The sequence below is a fragment of the Sylvia atricapilla genome, chromosome 5, assembly GCF_009819655.1.
Source record: "Sylvia atricapilla isolate bSylAtr1 chromosome 5, bSylAtr1.pri, whole genome shotgun sequence".
Lineage (NCBI taxonomy): Eukaryota > Metazoa > Chordata > Aves > Passeriformes > Sylviidae > Sylvia > Sylvia atricapilla.
The window spans coordinates 44,457,932-44,478,792 of NC_089144.1; the positions used below are offsets into that span (position 1 = coordinate 44,457,932).

The window sequence follows — 20,861 nt, forward strand, 5'->3', positions numbered from 1 at the left end:
TCAAATAATGTGAATTTATTTATACAAAAATGATGAACATCCACAGGAATATTTACAACTTTAAACTGTTTTCAGTTACAAAATAAAAATTCTATTCTTCCATTTAGACAGTATGATTTAGGACTGCTCCAAATGAAAGCCTATTTGGATGGTAAATAGGAGACAGCAGTTACAGCAAACAAATGCACTGAATTTGTCTTTCCAGACATCTCTTTACATTATGATGTAATAAACATAGTTGAGTAATTGAGTTTCCATGCACAAAATATTTAGTAAAATGTGTTCCACAGCTAGCTGCTCAGTTCGTTTTAAGTCCTTTGGGCACACAGTTTTAAGTTAAAGAGAATTCAAGATCCTAGAAGCTTTAATTTATCTATGAATAAAAATGTTAGAACTAATACTCAATGCTAATGTTTGTCTCATACTCTACTAACCCATCTTAAATTGATAACCAACTATAGATTCTTATAAGAAGAGGTAGCCAGGTGTCTAAAAACTTCCAATCTTGTTTTAGTGTTTAGCCATATCGAAATGTGAATATTTTACTTTTGATGGTAATGAAACCAATTGGGAGGTGAACTGGAGAAACAGAGCAAGTTTGAAAAGCAGCCATCTGAAAATGTTGTGAAAATGCTTGTGTTGTGGGTTCTTCAAATGATGCAAAGCACTAATGCAGGAGAGAGGAAAAGAAATATTCAAACATGTTTACAAAGACAATTTATTTCACACAGTATGTGTCTGTAATATGTATATACTGTTCTAAATATTTCTGTCACAAATTTTTTAATTGATCAGCCACTTCTGGAAGACGTCCTCTGATTTCCACAGAACACTTTAAACTATTTTCTCCCTCTGCACCACAAACTAGAGGTAGTTTGACACCATATGAAGCAGAACTTGGGCACCTTATTCAGTGTGTGTTTTGAATTTTATTGCTCTGTTTTGCAGCAGTGGATGTATCAAAGCATAAACTGAAATTAAGTTAGCTTGCTCCTAGCCAAATTTCTGATTCATTTACTGCTTCAGGACTTGCCATCTTCATTGGTGCGCCGTCCCTATGAAAGTATGGAGAAGCTCTTCCCTTTGATACTATAAACTGGAAGAGACACATCACATCTATGTTATATTGATATCAGTTTTGTTTTGGATACAGTAAAAAATCATGTCAGAAATCACCCTGAAGAGACATGGTAATAATTTACTTAGCTTCAGTCAGCAGTTGTTTTTGAAAATTAAGTAAAAGCCCTTTGTATACAACAAGAGGAAAGTATTAATTTAGCACATTTGTATTACAATAAAGGAGAATAAAGGCTTTGATCAGACTCCTACTGCATTCCCAATGCTATCTGGCCAAATCTCTAGCGTTCCTGAGGGAAGTCAGATCTACAGCCTTAAGTCCCTGATTCATTACTGAAATGCTGTAAGTCAGTGAAATTTTTTGTATATTTGCCTTCCAAGCCCACTACTAACTTTAGAAAAGCGCTTGGCAATTAAATTTCTTCAGAGCTCTCTTAGTATCTTGGACCTGACCTTGAGGTATATCAAGGGAATAAGAGAATTTTGGTTTGCATTTTCATTCTTGGCCTTTTTGTGATGAATATTAACTGTTCTATCATCTCTTTCTGCTGTGAGGCCACAGAACAGCCATTAATGTCAAACTCAAACTATTAATTAAAAGTTAATTGCTCTTAATTTTGTTACCATGACTAGCTTGATTCAGGGGACTATGACAAGTGTTTCATACACTAGAATCAACTGACTACATATGCATTGCATTTGACATAAAAATGGCTTCCTTTCATGTGGGTTTCATAGTTCTGGTTCCATATATGCTATTACAGTGTTAAAATTTTTAAAAAGTTAAATAAAATAAATGCACCAGAATCATCAGTAAGTATTTCCTAATGAGGTATACCGATGATTTTCTTTAAGAAAAAAACCCCAAACCCCAAACACCTAAAGCTGAATTCTGTTTTAAAGTGTCAAACAGAACAAATCAGGTTGCAAACAAAAGGTGTTTCAAAGAATGGTATGCATTTTCAATGCCTTCTGCACTTCTGTCTTGGTATGGCAATTCCAGTTTAAACCTAATATTTAAATATACAGTAGTTTTAAAATTTTCAGAGAGGAGGGTGCACATATTTGCTTACTGTTCTTTGAACAATAGCTTATACAGTGTTTCATATTGTGTACAGAACTCATTTGACATGAAGTTTTGAGACAAATAAGATATTTTGTCTTTGATTATCAAAAGTGTTTTTTTACTCAGCTTTGAATTCTTACTGGAAACATAAAAAGATAATACACCCTGCAATTGCTGGAAGATAACACATTTAGTTTCTTTGGCATCTGTAGTACTGTAACAGCTCTAGGTGCCTCATCCCTGTAATTGTAAATTGCTTTTTAAAATATTTTTCTCTTTTCTGTTTTTTAATAATTGAACTGTATTTTGCTTTTGTGATACAGAATTGTTGTACTGTTTAATGTACTGGTATGCAAGATTTCAACTGCCATTCAAGGAAAGGGGCATTGATATCATACAACTTCTCATCAAGGAGCTTACGTAGTCAACAAAGATCCCAAATCTGTGAAATTCCTATACCAATCTGTTCTTGCTAAATTGCAAAGTGAACACCAGCAGCTCAAGAACCTATACACAAATCACGAGGAAATGTACAACTGCAACAAATCTGTTTTGTGGGGTTTTTTTTTAATAAAGCATCAAGTTATGAATCTGTTGACCAACAATCTGCCATTCTGAGGACACTTTGGACTTCAATGCACAAATAATTCTGCCCATTTAAGTAAACATTGGAATTTAATAAATAACACATTTTGTATCAACACAGAAATACATACAATTCTTTAGAAAAATATTACTTTACACTAAAAATGCAACAACTCCTAATCCTGACAAATATACAATTTTGTGTAGTTTGTGATGGATTCTGTTTCTTTGAATAGTTGTTGTAGTCTGTTTTATGACCATCCTTGGATATTTTCCTTTAAACTTGCAGACACAGTGCTGATACTGCTATAATACAGTGCCTTCTTGAAAAGCTTCTATCCACCTGTTAGAAAATTAAACATTGTTAGGAAGTAGCTGATAAAATAAATCTCACTGCTGTCACTAGCTACAGATTCACACAAGAAGTAACATCATACTTCTACTACCAGTTGGTCTGTGAGTGCAAATACCAAAAGCTACCCAAGGAGCCCAACCATACAGAGCTGCCTGGTACAAGACTATCCAACAGGAGCTTTTCTCTGTACCTCTCCCATACTGAAGTTACATGCACAAAGAACTGGTGAAGCTGGGAAATCAAATGCTCAAAAATAGGCTATGCCAAGGTTCTGCATACCTTTAAAAACCCCCAATATCCCATTCTCTTTTTCACTGCAGACATGATCTGGGAGGAATGAGGACACTGCTGGAACTGAGGCAAGCATCTGCACAACCCATGCTCTCTGCTTCTGCAGCAGGTAAAAGCCAGGACTGGTGGGGCTGAGGGAGGAAGTCACATGGATATGGAAAGGTAGGGAAGAGCAAAGAGGCACAGGAGGAAGTCCCAAACAGCTGATCCAAGGTTTCTTAGACTGAAATTCAAAGTTAGTATTCAGACATTTTGACTCCCTATAGCTGCGCTTTCTTTTCCTACTTGGTTAGGAGAGTAATAAACATCCTCAGCTTCTCAAGGACGCAAAAACTAATGTTCCTGAAGCACTCCGATAATTCTACAGAACAATAATTCTGTTTTCTGAGTGAATGCTGAAACTGTCTGTATGTAAAGGTCCCACAGAGTAAGATTATTTTCCTGAGAAATCCTGGAAGAACTGAATGAGACAAAGACTGTAATTATCTTTATCATGGAAATTCAAACTGGTTTGGTATTCACAGGGTATCCAAACATTAGTCACAGATGTTGGCTCTTTCTTGCCCTGAGCATTTATTTTTTGTAACTGTGTGCATGTTCTTTAAATTCAAGCTTTTGGCATGAACATATTAATCATGTATTAGTGCTCATGCATGTCTGCACACACAACTCAAACTTCTACCTTACTTTTTTAGTAATATTTTTAGTATTTTCCAGTGCCATGTATACATTAAAAACAACTAAAGTGGAATACATCTGCAAAAAAAAATTCATAAGCAGCTTAAGCATTGAACATAGCAGTAGAATTTAAAACGATATCGAAAAGTAACCATGTTAAAATTTATTACTGCACTTAGACAAATACATCAGATATTTTTTTGGTCCTATCAGGAAAAAATAGTGTCCACTGATGCAAACAGGCCAACAGCATGTTTTTGTTTTTCCTTTTAAGGCTGTAAAAGCAGTATTTATTCTGAAGGTTCTGCATAAATCTCCTAAGGATATTAAATACTTGGAGAAAACTTGTAATTCAAAGTACTTAATGTTATTCCTAACCTCAGTAAAATACACTATATCCAATTTCAAGTTTTCTTCTGATGAGAAGAGCCACTGTCTGAGTAGAAAAATAAATGTATTGAATGTCTGGGGTTTTTTTAGTTTGTTTTATATAGTAAAAACGAGGATATAGGGGTAACAACAGGATAGTATCTTAATTAACAAAGAAACTTTTATGCACATCTGCACAAAATACTCCCAAAAATCAAATAAAAGACTTCCAGATTTTTATTCTGTAGAGAAGTGTCATTAAGCATGCTCTCAGCTGTTCAAAATTTCCTGCTGTACTGGATACTTTGTTTTTAGTATAGTATAGTATAGTATAGTATAGTATAAGAACTTTCTGTTTCTATTTGCAGAAATCTAAACCTGCAGCCATTTGAATGTTTAAGTAGCAATAATGGACCTGTAAATACATTGAATCTACTTAAATGTAAAATTCATTTGGGGAAACTGCAGTGAAACCCATCAGATAAGACAGGTGTATAAGAAAGACAGCTTACATATATTCCTTCTATGCTCGTTTCTAGTTTCCTTTATGAATCATGTAATGAATATTTTTTACTGATTAATGACCAAACTCCCAGGTTATTTTATATGAAACTGACTCAATACATAGCTTGATAAATATGACTCCAAATTCAGACAGGACTTGAAACAAAACAGCTTGTGTGAATGTTCTTTGAATGCGAGCTTTTGAGTGGATGCCTAGGTGCTCATGGGCATCAGCTCACAACACTTCAAACCTTGGCTCCCCAGTTTTAGTGTTTGCTTTATTTTTCACTACCATATATTGATTGAAATTAACTACTATGAACAGGTGAAATCAAAAAAGGAGCATATCAGTTAATCCTTAAAAACCTTTTCTGGATTTCTCCAAAGGTAACATTCAATTTTCACTTGAGTAGACCAGGATGAGAGGAATGGGCAAGGAAAGATTTCTTATTTTATCTTTGACTTTCTTGTTCTACATTCAGTCCTTTGCAGAGGTGAGTCTACTTCCTTAATTTCAGAAGCCCTAATGAAACCAGAACCTTGTGTTTAAACAATTTAAAACTTTCATTTTCTTATGATATAATATGGATCTTTTATACATATGCTTAATGTGTGAATATTAACATTCACCACTTCTGAATTTTCTAGAAATAGGTAACAGAAATGAATTCAAATAGTTTCTTACTTTTGAGCTGAATGGGGATCATCTGCCTTGAATATGTAAAATAAAGTGTTTTTGTGCAGTAAATGGAACACTCTAGACTCTGAGTTTTCGCCTTTTACTTCACTGACTGTGAATCCAAGTAAAGGCTGGCTCTCCAATGCTGCTACATCCTATGTAACAGGGAAAAAAAAGGAAAAAAACCAAAATTAAAGCTTGTACAAAACATTCTAAGGCATGCATTTAGGTTTCATACACCATATCACCGCAGCAGACAATACAACAAATTGTAATAAATGACACGCACACAATGCCACTTTTCATATCCTCCACACATGAGTCAGGGGGCAGGAAATAAAACCTTGCAGACTTCAACATCGCTGATCCTCTTTTCATTTCCCTGATAGCATCTACCTTGGCTTCCACTGCATGGTTTTGTCATTCTTCCTGACAAGGACTTCTTGCATCAACAGATCAGCCACCACCTGGCAGCAGCCCAGAGGCCCATCAAGCCCAATGCTCTCTCCAGCAAGCTCAGAAATGAAGTGGGATGCTGTTAACTGCACTGAGTATGCTAAAAGGAGGAGCTACAGAGCAACCTATGTTCTCCAGTACTGAAGTAATTTCCAAATCTTTAAATGGCTGAACTTATCTCACTTTCTTTTGCTGGAAATTACCAAGCTAGGGGAAAACAAGGTTGCTGAGTGTTCACAAACAGTTGACTAGAAAAGACCCTTCCTCATTTAGCTCAATAACTTTATTTTTTTTAATACTCTTGTCTTTTTATTAAAGAACGCAATACACACCATTTTTGGAAAGGAAAAAAAAAAAAAGTATTTTTATCCTGTGCAACTTCCAAAACTATGTTTTGTAACTAGGCAAGGTCCTGCAATGCTTATGAACAGAAAAAAAAAATAGCTAAAACCTCCCCAAATTTACACAAACACTGACATACCAGGTGAAGACTTTGGTAATTGCCTCTACAGTGAAACAAAAGTGTCCTGTGACAGCAGCATTTCTTGATATTGGAAAAGAGTCATGTCAGGCTGGACAATCTGTTTTACTGTCTCAGGTCGTCATATCACTGTTGCCTCAAGTTGGCCTGCTTTTCACTGTTTGCATTTTGTTCTCATGCAGCTTCAAGTAAACTACGTATGTTTTTAGATTTGTTTACATACTTTTCCTCTGGGAGGAGAAAGATGATTGATGGTGATGTTCAACAACTAGGTCGAAGAGGTGGCTACCTGTGAAGCCAATCTTGGCCGGTTTCTAAAATTGTATATATATATATGGAGTCAGGAAAATAGAGAGCTTTCCTGCTCGACCTCCTGCTGCCTACTTTGTCCTTTCGTGTTGCTAACAGCGACATACCACTAACAGGTGATTTCTTTACCATTGATCACTTGGAGCAAATATAAGTAGCCTAAGTGGCCAAGGCAACACTGCACCTTCCCTTTACACTCCATAAATAATGTCCCCTGCAATGGCTCACTGAGATGAAAACTAAGGACAGATATTCCTCAGTTTAAGAAAATAGGAAAGAATTAATTTTGTGATTGTGAACTGTAAACTGAAGCTTCTCTGATATCTCAGAGAAAGCAAAGCGAAAGAAAATTTAAGGTGACAGTCACAAACTTTGCTCTTTTTTTACCTCTGCCAAAGTTTCCTTTGCAAAGGCCAGAAGAGACACAATGCTCTGAAATTATTTTCTAATTAATGTAAAAGTAATTGTTTTCTACATAATTATTTAAGCTATTTTTAGAACTACTTGGGTTGTGTTTTTTTTAGTATTGCCAGTGCTGTAGTGGAAATAACATCACAGGTTTTGGACATAATTCAGAAGTTCTAAAATAAAGGTTGGCAGGAATAACCCAGGAACAAATCTGAGCACAAACCAGGAAATAACTAGAGTGGGGATGGCGTGGGTGAATAAGGATAATTTTTTACATGGCCAGGATAGGTTGGGCCTTACATTTTGAAAGAAAGTAAGGGATAGCAATACCTCAAAACAGATGCTTTGGATATTTTGCTCGTGAAAGCTAGTAGTAAACTAAAGCAAACAATATGAACCTGAAGTCCAAGATTCATGTATGTTACAAAACATTCTAAGAACATTCTAAGATGCAATAAAACTACATTCTCAGCACATGTTGGGATACTATATATATACACCATTTATACACATATATGTATACGTTAAGAGATTATTCCACACTGCAATAGGACCACATATTCTAAATAAAAAAAGCAAATACCACTACATAAAATGCATTTCTTTTATGTCAAATAACAATTCCAGGCTGAAGAAAACACTTTGAGGAGAAGTAAAGAGATTTAGTTTACTTCTTTTGCAAGCATTCAAAATACCTTATGGTACTGCAGAACAAGATAGTTCAAGATGCATTTATAATGTTGCCTTTGCCACTAGTACATTGTGATGTGTGCAAATAGATCCCCCATGTACTCAGCTGACTCAGAACATACCTACAACTGAGCAATGGTGTGCAGCGCAGAGGTACTGAAAGCTAGATCTAGAGTCACAAACAGCATAGCTGGATCAGTGTATTATGGTTTCGAGCTCACCAGGCCTTTTCAAAACACTGCATCACAATCAGATCAAATACTGTAAGGTGATCTAATTTTATAGCCTTTTTCTAGATCATAAGAATAAACAACTTTTTCGAAGACAGTATTATCACTGGATATTTAATTTCTAATATGTGGCCTCTTACCTCACTAGCAGCATATGTGTATAGCACCTTATTTTTTATGACAAACCACAGGTGTTTCCATGGTTTCTTACTGCCCTTGGATCTGTGTAGGTAGCCACTCATTGTTGAATCTTCTGTGTTTGCTGAAACCTGAAGTGGAAAAACAAAATGAATCAACAAACCATAATTTCACAGTATGGATTATTTTTTTTTTTTTTTTAACAGATTTCCAGAGCCCTGCCTGTCAGAGACTGAAATTCTTACCTGATCTCAGGTTAATATTGCTAATTAACTCAGGTGGATGAAAGACAAATTATTTTACCTGCTACCATCTATCTGGTTTGGAAAAGAGGTTTCCAGTAAATAAAGATTGGAATTTAAGTTGGATACAACCCGACAAGAGAGAGCTGAAACACTGAGGAAAACGTACAGCTGGAGAACACACATTCCTATATAAGAAGAACCACAGAATCACAGAGTAGTTTGGCTTGGAAGGGACCTTAAAGGTCATCTCATTCCAACTCAACTTTAATGGGCAGGGACACCTTCCCCTAGAGCCTAGATGGCTCAAAGCCCCATCTAGTCTGGTATTGAACACTTCCAGGGACGGAGAGTCCACAACCTCTTTGGGTAACCTGTTCCAGTTCCTCATCGCCCTTATAGTAAAGAAATTCTTCCTGATATCTAATCTAAACCTACCCTCCTTCAACTTATGAAGGGTGCCCCTTGTCCTATCACTAAATGCCCTTGTAAAAAGTTCCTCTCCAGCTTTCTTGGAGGTCCCTCTTCTGGTACTGGAAGGCTGCTCCAAAATCTCCTTGGAGCCTTCTCCTCTCCAGACTGAACAATTCCAAGTCTCTCAGTCTGTTCTATCAGAAGACGTGTTCCAGCCCTCCCTCAACTTAGTAGCCCTCCTCTAGTCTCATTCCAGCAGGTCCATGTCCTTATTATGTTGGGGAGCCCAGAGTTGTACTGCAGGTGGAGTCTCACCAGAGCAGAGCAGAGGGGCAGAATCCCCTCCCTCACCCTGTTGGCCATGCTGCTTTGGATGCAGCCCAGGACAGGTGGTTTTCTGGGCTGCAAGTGCACATTGCTGATTTATGTTGATCTTTTCATCTACAAATAGCCCCAGCTCTTTCTCCCCAGGGCTGGCATCAATCCATTCTCCAGTCAGCCTCTTTTATGCTTGGGATTTCCCTGACAAACATGCAGGACCTTGTGCTTAGCCTTGTTGAATTTTGTGAGGTTCACATAGACCCATCTCTCATGCCTATCCAGGTCCCTCTGGTGTGTGGACTGCAACACACAGCTTGGTGTCATCAGCAAACCTGCTGAAAAATTACTTCCTCCCATTCCCAAGACCTACAGTAAGTAGGGATTCAGTCTACCTTCCCTAATCATAAACCAAGAGCTGAGTTGGTGTAGGAGTCTTGTCATTGACTGTTGGTACAGTGATAAATCACAATTCAGGGAAGCAAGAAAGAAATTACAATTTTAACTATAGCTCTGAATCACAGTCTCACAGGTTTATGCAGTTTACACAGTGCTTCATGGTTCATGTCCCTGCCTATTTAAAACTAAGGCTCAAACCTCAAAGACACATTTTGACTTTTAATTCTAGATAAGATGGTTAAAATAAGGATTTTTTTTCCTACTCGTAATATTGATGATATAATAGCAACAAGACACCACTTTTGACCAATAAAACACTTACTTCTTTGAGGGCTGCTGGAATTTTTTTCTGCTTTCTTCCAGAGGGAATACTTTGTAATACTGTAGACAAGGCACTTGATGGAGATTTATGGTTGACTGGAGATCCGCTCTTAGGAGTGCACAGGTTATCTAAAATGCATAGGATGAATATATTGATTTCATGCCACAGATGATTAAACACAGACAATTTATTCCTGGACTTTTCTTCTTAAAAACAGCTGGCAATTTTAATTCAGATTACAGGGTTACAATAGTAACACCTAATTACATTAAATTCAGCATTGAATTAACTTTTCAGTGTTATCATCAACACCATGAAATAGAATCCCCCAAATCACAATCATACTAAAAAAAAAAAAAAAAAAACCCACAAGAAGTTTAAAACTAAACAATTTGGTCTTGTTTGTTTTCATAGTCCATTTTCTGGGTGTTGAACTGCCTTTTCTCATAAAGAAGATGATAATTCAGTCTTAAATATCGCAGCACATTTTTACAGCTGTTCTCTATGTTGTCTGTACTTTCTCTCTCTTTCCATTCTCTACATCTGTTAACTTCTCAACCTTATTCAATAGGGATGCTTCTCTTTCAGCACATACTTCAGGACGTTCCCATCTCCCAGCATGTCCTTTCTTCACTGCCACAGGCAGTTACTTCATCTCTCTTGGAAGACTTCTGCAACACTTCACATCTTCAAAACTCCTTTTTCTAGCAATATCCACCACTTTTTTTACAGCTGCACTCGGAATGAGTGATTTCATAAAATCTACTTCTACAGTTGGCCCTGAACTTGGTAATGGTCTGCAATAATGAGAGCAGGAGAGCAATGTGATTGCCAGCTGTACGGCACCTGCTCCCCAGCCCTTTTCCCAGCTTCAGGCAGCTGCAACTGCCTGCAGCACAGCAGCCTCTAGTGCCCAGCGCAGACACCTGCAGGTGGTTCAGACAATGGCCTTCCCATCACCGCAGGCTCCCTCTGTCACTTCCAGGGTTATCCATGCTGCCTTCTGCACCCCCACGAGAAATGTCACCCCCAGTGTGCTGGGATACATAGCTTTATTATTTCACTGGACACCACAGATTTCCCAATACCCTAGAGAGCTTGTGTCACACAGGAGCTTCTGTCGCGATGGCAGAAAACTCTTTCAGTCTGTTTACAGCTCACTGGTGTACTTTACACTTGAATATTTCGACTTAATTCACAGCAGGTCTTGTGAGATGGGACTCGATTCCCACCTCATTGGGAGGTGCTTCCATTGTTTTCCACTTGTTTCTGCAGAATGATATGAAGCTTCTTCAAAAAGATGTACTAGAGTTTTCTCAGGATGAGGACACTGACCCTGGACCTCCTTTCTAAGTAAATGTTATTACCATTAGGCTATCCAGCCACTGTTTTCCACTAGGCACCCCATTCCTCTGAAAGCATTTCAATGAAAACTGCTCTAGCTGTGGTGTTTTATGTTCAATTCCATATTGCCAGTGTTTAGTAGGCAATGGTTAGCTTTCTTTCAGAACTGAGGTACGGATATCCTTGGATTCCATCTGAGCTGAGGCTTGAGAGTGGTTTGAGCCCAGTTTATAGACCTGAAGAGACTCAGCTTCAGAAAGATTAAAGCTTATGTTTCTACAGAGCCCCAGAACTTTAGCCATCTCAGCAGCTTAGCTGGCAAAAATGAAGTTTACAGACATACAAGTTACAGAGTGTAACCATACACATGAACCCCCTGGGAGGTCAGGATAAACTGCAAGAACTCTAATGTACACCTGTACCCTGTGATTAATGAAAAGCAATGTAACGCTTGGTATTTCAAAAGGAAAACAGCATAAGCTACATGTGATTACCACAGGGTAAAGGCAAATTCATTTCCTAGCTCACTCCACTTGTTTAGCTGAGAATCTCAGGTGCCTATCGTTTTTCAGGCACAAGCAGAATTAAGTGTTTGAACCCGGCAGTAAAGATAAGGCACACACGTACCATGTTATAAAGGCCACAAAAGTAAGACAGTTTGTGAAGGTTTTATTTACCTTGCTTTTGTAGCTCCCTAAAGCAATGATCACATACTCTAGCTGGCTGGTTTTTCATATAGTCTAAGCCATGTTTGTTTGACGAACAAGCTTGACAGACAATCTGGAAACAGACAAACAGGTAAAAGCATTATTGTACATGATGTGCACCTAAATCACCAAATACACAAAGACATTCACTTCAGCACTTTTAAGCACATAAAAACCTGAAATAGAAGCTATTTTACAGAGCAAATGTTTTAAGATCTTGGCTTTTTCCCATGTCTTTATGCTTAACATGCTGTCCTTTCCTCCTCTAAAGGATAAAAATTTAATCAGTGAATTAGGAGTCAATAAAACAACATTAATAATCAGAACAAGCCCACTGTGTTACTGAACTGTTTCAATCATAAATTTTTGGAAATAGCTAAAAAGCTATTGCTCTCTTGATTTTTTTTTTACAACACAGATGTCTCAGCTACATTGCATTCTAATTTTGTATTCCCACTGGATTAAAACAAGAAAGTTAAAGTTTATTAGATATAGCTTTCATAAGTGTAAAATATAAAAGAAGGCTGGTACTAACTTAAAATCAAAAATCATTATTTATCTTATGAAAATTAGCGAGGAAGATACTTCTTCATTTCAGCTAACATACGTGAGTATTTCGTAATTGCAAAATAACCATAAATACCACTCCAGAATGCAAAACATCTAACATGTAGCATGTTGAAGGTTGAATACTGGTTTGTCATAACACCTGTCCAAAAAACCCAAATCCCAGCCCCCAGCCCACCAGCCCAAACATGTTGGTTCTAACCCACAGAATTGTGTCATAGTACAGGGTTGCTTAGGAGACTAGCTGGGGTGCTGAGGCTCCACCTGAATGTCACACAAGGAACTTGAATGACCGACTGAAAAGGTAACCACAAAATCACCCAACCTTCCCACACGCCCTGCAGTGGTGCCTTCTCCATGTCAGTGTGAATTCACTCGTACAGATCATGCACATCGTGGCCCTTGTGTCAGGGATCCAGATGGGAGCCTTTGATCCCAGAGGACTGTCCTCTTCCTGTTTCTCTGGATCTGCCTGAGAGAACATAGGCACAATATCATTACATTCAGTGAGAAGTAACACTGTAATATTCAGCAGTCATTACAGAATAATGCTAATGATGTTGGAAAGTCTTCTCCGATAAATTGTCATGGTCTTAAATGTTATCTACTATTTCATCAGTGACCATTATAATGCAAGCCTGACAAAAGAGATGCATTTAATAAGTTTCAAGCTTTACCAGCCTACTTGGATCAATAGCTGCTTTATTTTAAAAGCTTTTGATTCATCTTTCTGTGCACAAGGCTACAGAGAAAACTGAAAGCTGATTTAGCTTTTTTAAAGAAAATAATTTTAAATTTTTGAAGCAGATAACACTATGAAATATTTTGTTCTACCATCTGTTCAATTATTTACCATCCTGCTTTATTATTCATCATGGAATACTTCTTGTTTCTCTAAGCACCTGTCAGGAAACCTTACATTCAAAAAGGGAACAAACCAACAATTATGGTGGGATATACCTCTTCAAGACTTTTGCTCGGATTAAATGTGATTCTCTTTTTTGTATATTCTTCAATCGACTTGGAGATAGCTTCTAACCACTCATCTCTTTCTGTAGCAGAACTGTTGGAGTAAAAACCCACAAAAGCAATTTATTATTATTACCATTCTAAGAAGCAAGTGTTGATTACTAGCATTATTGCACATTGGAGTAACTCTCATGCAATTTCAGTTTATAAAATGTCTACAACTCCTACTGCAACTGGCATTATTTTTTAACCTTTGGCATGGTGTTATTTGTTTATGTTGACTAATACTAAAAAAGATTTCTTTGTCTGTTGTTATCATGTGGATTCCCTTCTTCTCTTCCCTCCTTCCAAAACTCCTGTGATTCTTTTAAGGCTCGTCTGTCATCACTTCCTCCTCCTCCCCAAACCCTTGAATAGCCTTAATAATGCTTGTTTAAATTATGCTCCCAGGACAAAGGCATGGGCCTTCCTTCTTGAAGGCAACCTGAAATTTCAACAAGCTTTTTTTATCCCCACTTTCTTCTGTCTCAGCATGCAGTTTTTTATACCCAACCCTGTGGAACTCCAACCTTCTGTCAGATAAAAACACAGTAACTCTTCTCCTGCCCTGTGCTCCTATTTGCTCCTACCAGCTCATGCTACTTTCAAATAATAATTTTTTTTCCCAAAATGTTTCCATTGGATGAGCTAGCTCAAAGAGACAGGTGAGCTTAGTCCATCTCTTTAATCCCACAGCTGGTGAATCACTAATTGAGTGCAAAGAAAGCATTAGGCTGAAGTGGCAAAGCACAAGGAGCACAAGTTGCACCTGGTGCAGCAGGACCCTGCAGCTATCCTGGGTTATGTGCAGTGCCAAAGCACCTCCTGTGTCCATGGGCACAACAACATCTTCATAAATCTGTGCTGTTCCTGCTGCAAAGGGCAGCCTACTATCCTTTCTCTCAGCCACTAGATCTTACTTTCACTTGTGCCAGAACACACAGATATGCAGCGGGCTGCATTGGGAAACAAATCCATATTAACCTGCCCTTCCTCTGGACCAATTGACAGACTAGGTTCATCACACAGCGAAACAACTACTTGTGCCAGCAACACAGAGAAGACTCTAAGGATGAAGCAGTTTTGCAGCAGAGGAACAGCTGAACAGACTATTTAAGATGCCATGCCAGCTTTAAAAGGCCTTCTAAATTTTAAACAAGAATCCACTCCCAACATTTTTTTCCATTCCTCATTTTTTAATCGGTATCAAATAAATTAATTGGTTTAAACCAAGGAATTGAACACAAATATATAGAAAGGAAAGTTAGGGAAGAGGTGAGCAATAACTTACACAAATGAGGTAACACCAATTATTATTTAATGGTTTTGTAGGTGAATTTGGAAGCTTTTATCATCTTTGGACCTTTAAGGAAAATATTTTGAATATTTTGAGTGGGATGAAACTGAGTACTACACAGAATTAGAGAGGACAAATCTGCCCAAGTAAACACACAGGAAGCCTGTGAGGCACAAGCTAAAAAAAAAAAAAAATCTAGCACACACAGCAACCAAATCAGAACAAAAGGAGAGCATGCAAGGGCAAAGCAATGCATTAGTGTCTGTCCCAACATCGCACATTCTGAGTGGAACGTTTTGCTCAGTCTATTTACCTTTGCTTTCTCATCCAGAAAGAACAACTGGTCTGCATTAACTACGTAATATTCATAACTCTAATCAACTTTGGCTTTTTCAAAATCTGCTTACATTTAATTAGATTCCTGTAACTGTATGAGTTAATTGAATTAAAAGTTGACACAGGTTTTGGAGATTATGCACGACCCCCTGCCCCGCCATCATGTGGGAACTGTTCTGTATGCAGTAGCTTGCACTATGAGCTACAGCCTTACATCCTAATATTTCACCAGGAACCTTGTGCTTGCTAGGTTTGCTAGTGGTAGCCTTTAGGATTGTTTACAACCCTTCAGAATGTAAGAGCAAAGGTGCTGCCACTGGCAAGGGAATTGATGTAATGGTTTGCTGCAGCAAAATCGGCAGTTTCTTCTGCTGTCACACCAGCCCTTCCCCACAGCTGCCCAGCCCTACTGCTTCCTCTGCTGCAGGTCCAGTATTTGTTGCATCCTTCCAAAAGTGATTTTGTTAACTTAAAATTGCAGGAGTTTCTTGGGGTTTTTTAAACATTATTATCTTTATTTATTTATTTAAGATTTAACATCACAGTAGAAAGTCTCAAATGGATTACAGAGAACCCCAGCAATGGCTATTACTGGCAAATGCATGTGCTGGGGGCACACATCCAGCTGCTCACTGGAGCCAATAGCTCAGTGGCCCCAGGAGGGCACTGGGGAAGCATGTCTCTCTTGTTTCCAGGATCAGAGCCTCAGGGTACCTCTCCCAGCTGAGCCAGTCTTCCCTGACCATCCCTAGGTAGGATAGGAAGAGATGCAGCTCTATCTGCCGGGAGTAGCTCTTCATCACCTTTATTGAGGTGCTAAACCTGAAGTGACTAAAGACTCTTGTCTAGGCGTTAGTCTATATTTGTTATTAACTGGCCAGTTTTTTATTACCAGCAATTTTTCACCAGTTTAATTTTTCACCTCCCTGTCTCTGCTCGCAGGACCATTTCAGAATCTCTGGTGTACACTCCACATAATGCTTATTATTTGAAAAAACCCATGGAAGTGAAATTTGTCTCCAGTGTCTTTAAGACTAATTTGAACAGTTTTGAAATTATGGTGGGGGTTTTTTTCCATATATTACTTATATGATAAGCTGTAAGAATGAGGCATCATTTAAAGGAAGATGCAACCTACATTGATAAGATATGAATTCTCTTCACATTTAAAATATTGATCAATACGAAGAACATATGGTTGATTGGGACAAATATATGCAAGCACCTGTTGCTGATAGTGTTTTCAACTGCTTCCCTCCCATACCATAACAGGCCCAGTTCTGGTGACAAACAGAAAACAACCTGAAAACAACCTGAAAACTGTAATTTACATCTGGAGCCTCTAGCATCTCCTTCATGCCATGCAAATGGAACCTCTGTCTGCCCCTGCTGTGTAACTCAGGGCTCCTGAATATGCAAGGCTCCAAGCAAGTATAAAAGTAACAGCGCTGAATGGTCCCCAAAAACGCAGTATCAACAACACTAAAACAAAAAAAGCAAATTGTAGCAGCCTCAGTTGGTAATATGAGGTTAATTCCAACAGCTTCAAGGTTAAGACAAAAGCGTATCACAAGCTATGCAGAATTTGATGAGCAGATTATATATAGGGGTTTTCCCCTATAGACCAGCACATCTTTCCCAGGAGTTGCTTTTAATCTACCACTTAATCAGTTCATCAAAAAGACTAGTCTATCCTGTTTTGTGGAAAATAGGTAGCTTGTATGTTATGATAACATTTTCAGAAGTTTCAATTTATCTTTTACAATTTTTTGAAACTGAATTCAAAGTGAAACACTGTTTCAAGTCAAGCAGAGAAAAATCCTCATTGCATGCTGCCATCCCCTGAATGCTTTTTTTTATGTGTCTGTGTGACCTCCAGTCGCCAAGGCATCTAAGCAGCACAGAGCTGTTCATATTACACTGCAGCAGAACCATACCCTAAACTGTGAATTGCATTTTTCCCCCAGTGTGCAGAAGACTTATAAGACACATTTAAATTTGTTGAAGAAATACAGAATTGCCCATTTCAAGTGTGTTGTTATAAATAACTACTGCTCTGACAACTGAGCTACTTCCTTTGGCTTCTTTGACAATGTTAACCTTGGTCTACCCCTCAGCTACAGATACTGCTATCTTTGTGCATTCTCATGTCAGTATTTACTGACATGAGGTCACACAAAAAGCAGCAGTCTGCGCTTGCTCAGCTTTGCTAAATAAAAGAGAAAACATGTCTTTCTTCATTGGTATCAACACTGTCACAGATGTCAGAACACATAAGACTTCAATTCAAGCGCTGTAAAAACAACAATCCACAAAAACAGACCTTTGCTAAAGGCATCTCAGTGAAGGTGACCATAGCTGCCTAGGCTTAGTGACCATATATCCTTTTGCTATTACTTAGAGAATTTGGTAACAGAGCACATCAGTAACTTTAGAAGAACAAAAAAACCCTGAAAAAGCCTAAAATGAATTAAATTTAAATCCTCTCAAGGAAATGCAGTGCAAGGGTAGTATTTCAACTTACTTGAAGTTCCTGAAGGTGTAGCTAAGGTGAAAAAGAAGAACCAAACAACGGTTTTCTTCACTCTGATTTACTGATTCCCTCTATTCTGTAATCACTCTAGCCAAGAGTAACTTTTCATAATACTAAGTGCAAAACAAGCTCTAAAAAGGTTGTGTGGCCTGTTTGAAAACACGTAGTTTTAAAATCACTGTTTATTTGAAAGACTTACCTCGCTGAAAGAATGAAGGATCTCTCTACACTTTCAATGTTCAGTTCATTCTGATACGCTTCCTGGCTTGGCTTCTTAACCTTCAGCCCAGAGAGAGAACTTCGTAATCAGACTGAAATGGTACTTTTGTCATTGCTTTAATTTTATTTCCTGTAAAATCTCTTCCATTTTTTTTGCAGAAGGGGAACACTGGAGAGAATATTCTCAGAAACAGGAAATCATACACCAGTCCAAAGGGCCCAGCTACACTAAGATTACATGCAGCCCATCCTTTTATTTCACTGGCCCTCATACAAACACCGGAGATGTACAGGGGAATGAAGCTCAAGAGCTGTCAGACACCTTCCATACAGGCCCAGGCATGTTGCCTCCTCAGAACCTCCTGCAACTGGACAAAAAAAAGGCACTACTGCTGCTGCTGCAGGATGAGATGTAGCCCACTGGTGCACCCCAGAGTGGGCCAGGGCTGCACTACCCTGTTGATCCTTCTGAGCTACCGAATTTCAAACACAAGGGGGCTTAAAAGTCAATAGTGGGTTTGAGCCACCACAAGGCACCTGCTGGCAAAAGAGGTTTTGTATTTCTGCTTGCAAAACTTTGGACCTGAGTGCCAAATCTGCACTGCAACTGGACTTGGTGATTTTTTCTGACAGGACTGGAGACAATGATTCCCAAGACAATGATCTATTGTTCCCATTAACTGTCATGTCAGTGACTGAGCCATTATATGGCATACATGTCCCTTATCATTACCCACCAGAGCTCAAGGCTTTACTTGGATGCTTTTCACAAGGGCTCAGGAAGAAAAAACCTGTCTTCCCTCACAGTTAGCAAACCTCTATAAACCACAGAGAACTGATCCACCAGGATCTTATCAGCCAAAGATGCCTAATCTCTGGGTGTCAGCAATAAAAATTAAAAGGCAGAAGTGAGGCAGTCTAAACAAAATGCAATGCAAAACAAAAGTCCGCAGACCTTTCCAGAGTAGGACAACACTGGGTGAAATGCCACCAAATGATCCTGCGGCAACAGAATATTTAGGGAAGCCTAGACAGCAATCCCACAAGCTACATTATGCAAAAAAAAGTTAAGCCTGTAGGACTGTTCTGGAACATAAGCATATTTAATATCTCTTGCCAACAGTAAACGCAGTTGCATTTTCAAAATTTGAAGGCCTGAGTTTAGGTAGCTTTGGAGAAAGGAAGGCTCACTTTAACAGGGCACTCACCTTCATTCCAGCTAATGACAGCATGTTGTTGAGTTTATACATCCCTGACTGAACTGGAGTAGTATACAACAGGGCATCATTGAACTGTAATACAGAATGCTTTTTACTGACTGAAGTTTGTTAAAAGACATAATTTCAAATAATTTCAGATACTTTTTACTGGAAGTACAGAACTCCTACAGCACTGAGATAATGTCCAGAAGGGTATCCTCTACTTCCTATTATTCCACTTAGAATCCAATAAACATTTTCATGTATGAATTTAGATAACAATAGGTATCTATTTATATCCTCCTTGTATAAATATACATTTGACACATGAGTAAACAGTGCACGGATGTCAGAGAACAGGCTGTCAAAAGGGACAAAAACGTTTTTCATTATTATTATTATTATACACAGGTACATAATATAGCAAACTACTTAAAAAGGATATTAGAATTAACCATTCAAACAAATCAAAGCAATCCAGAAACTAGGAGATAGCAGAATGGATTAGCAATTTATAAGGACAAACTTAACCATACCTTGTGAATTTTACCAGTTTAAAGCGCATCTACTGTTTATTTCCTGTTCTACCGGACTTGGATTTGTTCAGTCCACTTACTAAACAGTGACTGAGATTTTTTTATTTTCTGTGCTGTTCAACACATGGATCCAAACTTCATTTACTATACATAAACAAATACCAAAACCTGAATTGTCTCATAAGCTTTTGCTATGTAATTCTTTGCAAAATAACCAAATGGTTCAAATGATTACTAAATTTTCATAACATGATAAATGGAAAAATCACTGTGTGTAATGGTATGAATGCAACCCTGTACCATTTCTGTCTAAGAAAAACCCCAAACCAAATAAACCCCTTGCTTGATAAAACAAAACACAGAAAATCCAAGATACAGACACTGAAATTAGCAATATCTGCTTTGGGAAGCTTGAGACTGCACCACATTTTTGAGACTATTTCCATAACTGGTATAATACACACTCTAGGACTGCCAGGGAAGTATTTCTTCATATGAGAGTAACTACAAGACAGAATTCAGCCAGGACTGTGGACCAATAATGCCATAAACTACAGGATAACAGCTGCTTTACTGTCTAAATAGAAGAGATAAACAAAAGGTTCAAGGGGAAACAGAAACTTCAGAGATGCACAGAAGTTTCAAAACAAAGCAGTAGCAAAGACAGGAAGAGAACCCAGTATACTTGACTTCCACCCAGTGCTCTGCTCAGAATGCATGTGGGCTCCTCCAACGGGAAGGAGAGAGGAGGGTGAGCTGGGGCAAGGAGAGAGGAGGAGGGACATGGGAGGAAGGAAAGGAGGGAGGGAAAGACGCAGTAGGAGTGACAAGAATTCTAAGTTTTAGGATCTGGTACTGCTAAGAGGGATGGAGTAACTGTGCTACCTTCTACAGTACCACAGATAATGTCTCCTCATGAAAACTCTCAGATTTCAAATGAGAATTGCTCGAAATAGTACATTTTAGTGAGAAAGGGTTTTCCATTAAAATTAGTGCATATGCCATAGATAGTATCTCTACATTAGAACTGACTGAATAGGACAGCAACAATTAATAATTTTTTGTACTACCTATAATTACAAGTTATATTTGCAGTGTAATGTT

At 38.2% G+C, this 20,861-nt stretch overlaps 1 protein-coding gene across 2 annotated transcripts in view; it reads right to left on the reverse strand.

The window, feature by feature from the left end:
- FGD6 (FYVE, RhoGEF and PH domain containing 6) overlaps positions 1–20,861 on the reverse strand; it is a 73,495-nt gene continuing 52,634 nt past the window's right edge. For both annotated transcript variants that reach the window (XM_066319309.1, XM_066319308.1), the window contains 9 exons: positions 19,231–19,314; positions 18,003–18,082; positions 13,590–13,692; positions 12,955–13,101; positions 12,033–12,135; positions 10,012–10,139; positions 8,319–8,447; positions 5,611–5,759; positions 1–3,071 (listed from right to left, as the gene is read on the reverse strand). In XM_066319309.1, the coding sequence (XP_066175406.1) occupies positions 3,035–3,071; positions 5,611–5,759; positions 8,319–8,447; positions 10,012–10,139; positions 12,033–12,135; positions 12,955–13,101; positions 13,590–13,692; positions 18,003–18,082; positions 19,231–19,314 (960 nt within the window). In that variant the 3' untranslated portion in view covers positions 1–3,034. The remainder of the gene's footprint in view (positions 3,072–5,610; positions 5,760–8,318; positions 8,448–10,011; positions 10,140–12,032; positions 12,136–12,954; positions 13,102–13,589; positions 13,693–18,002; positions 18,083–19,230; positions 19,315–20,861) is intronic.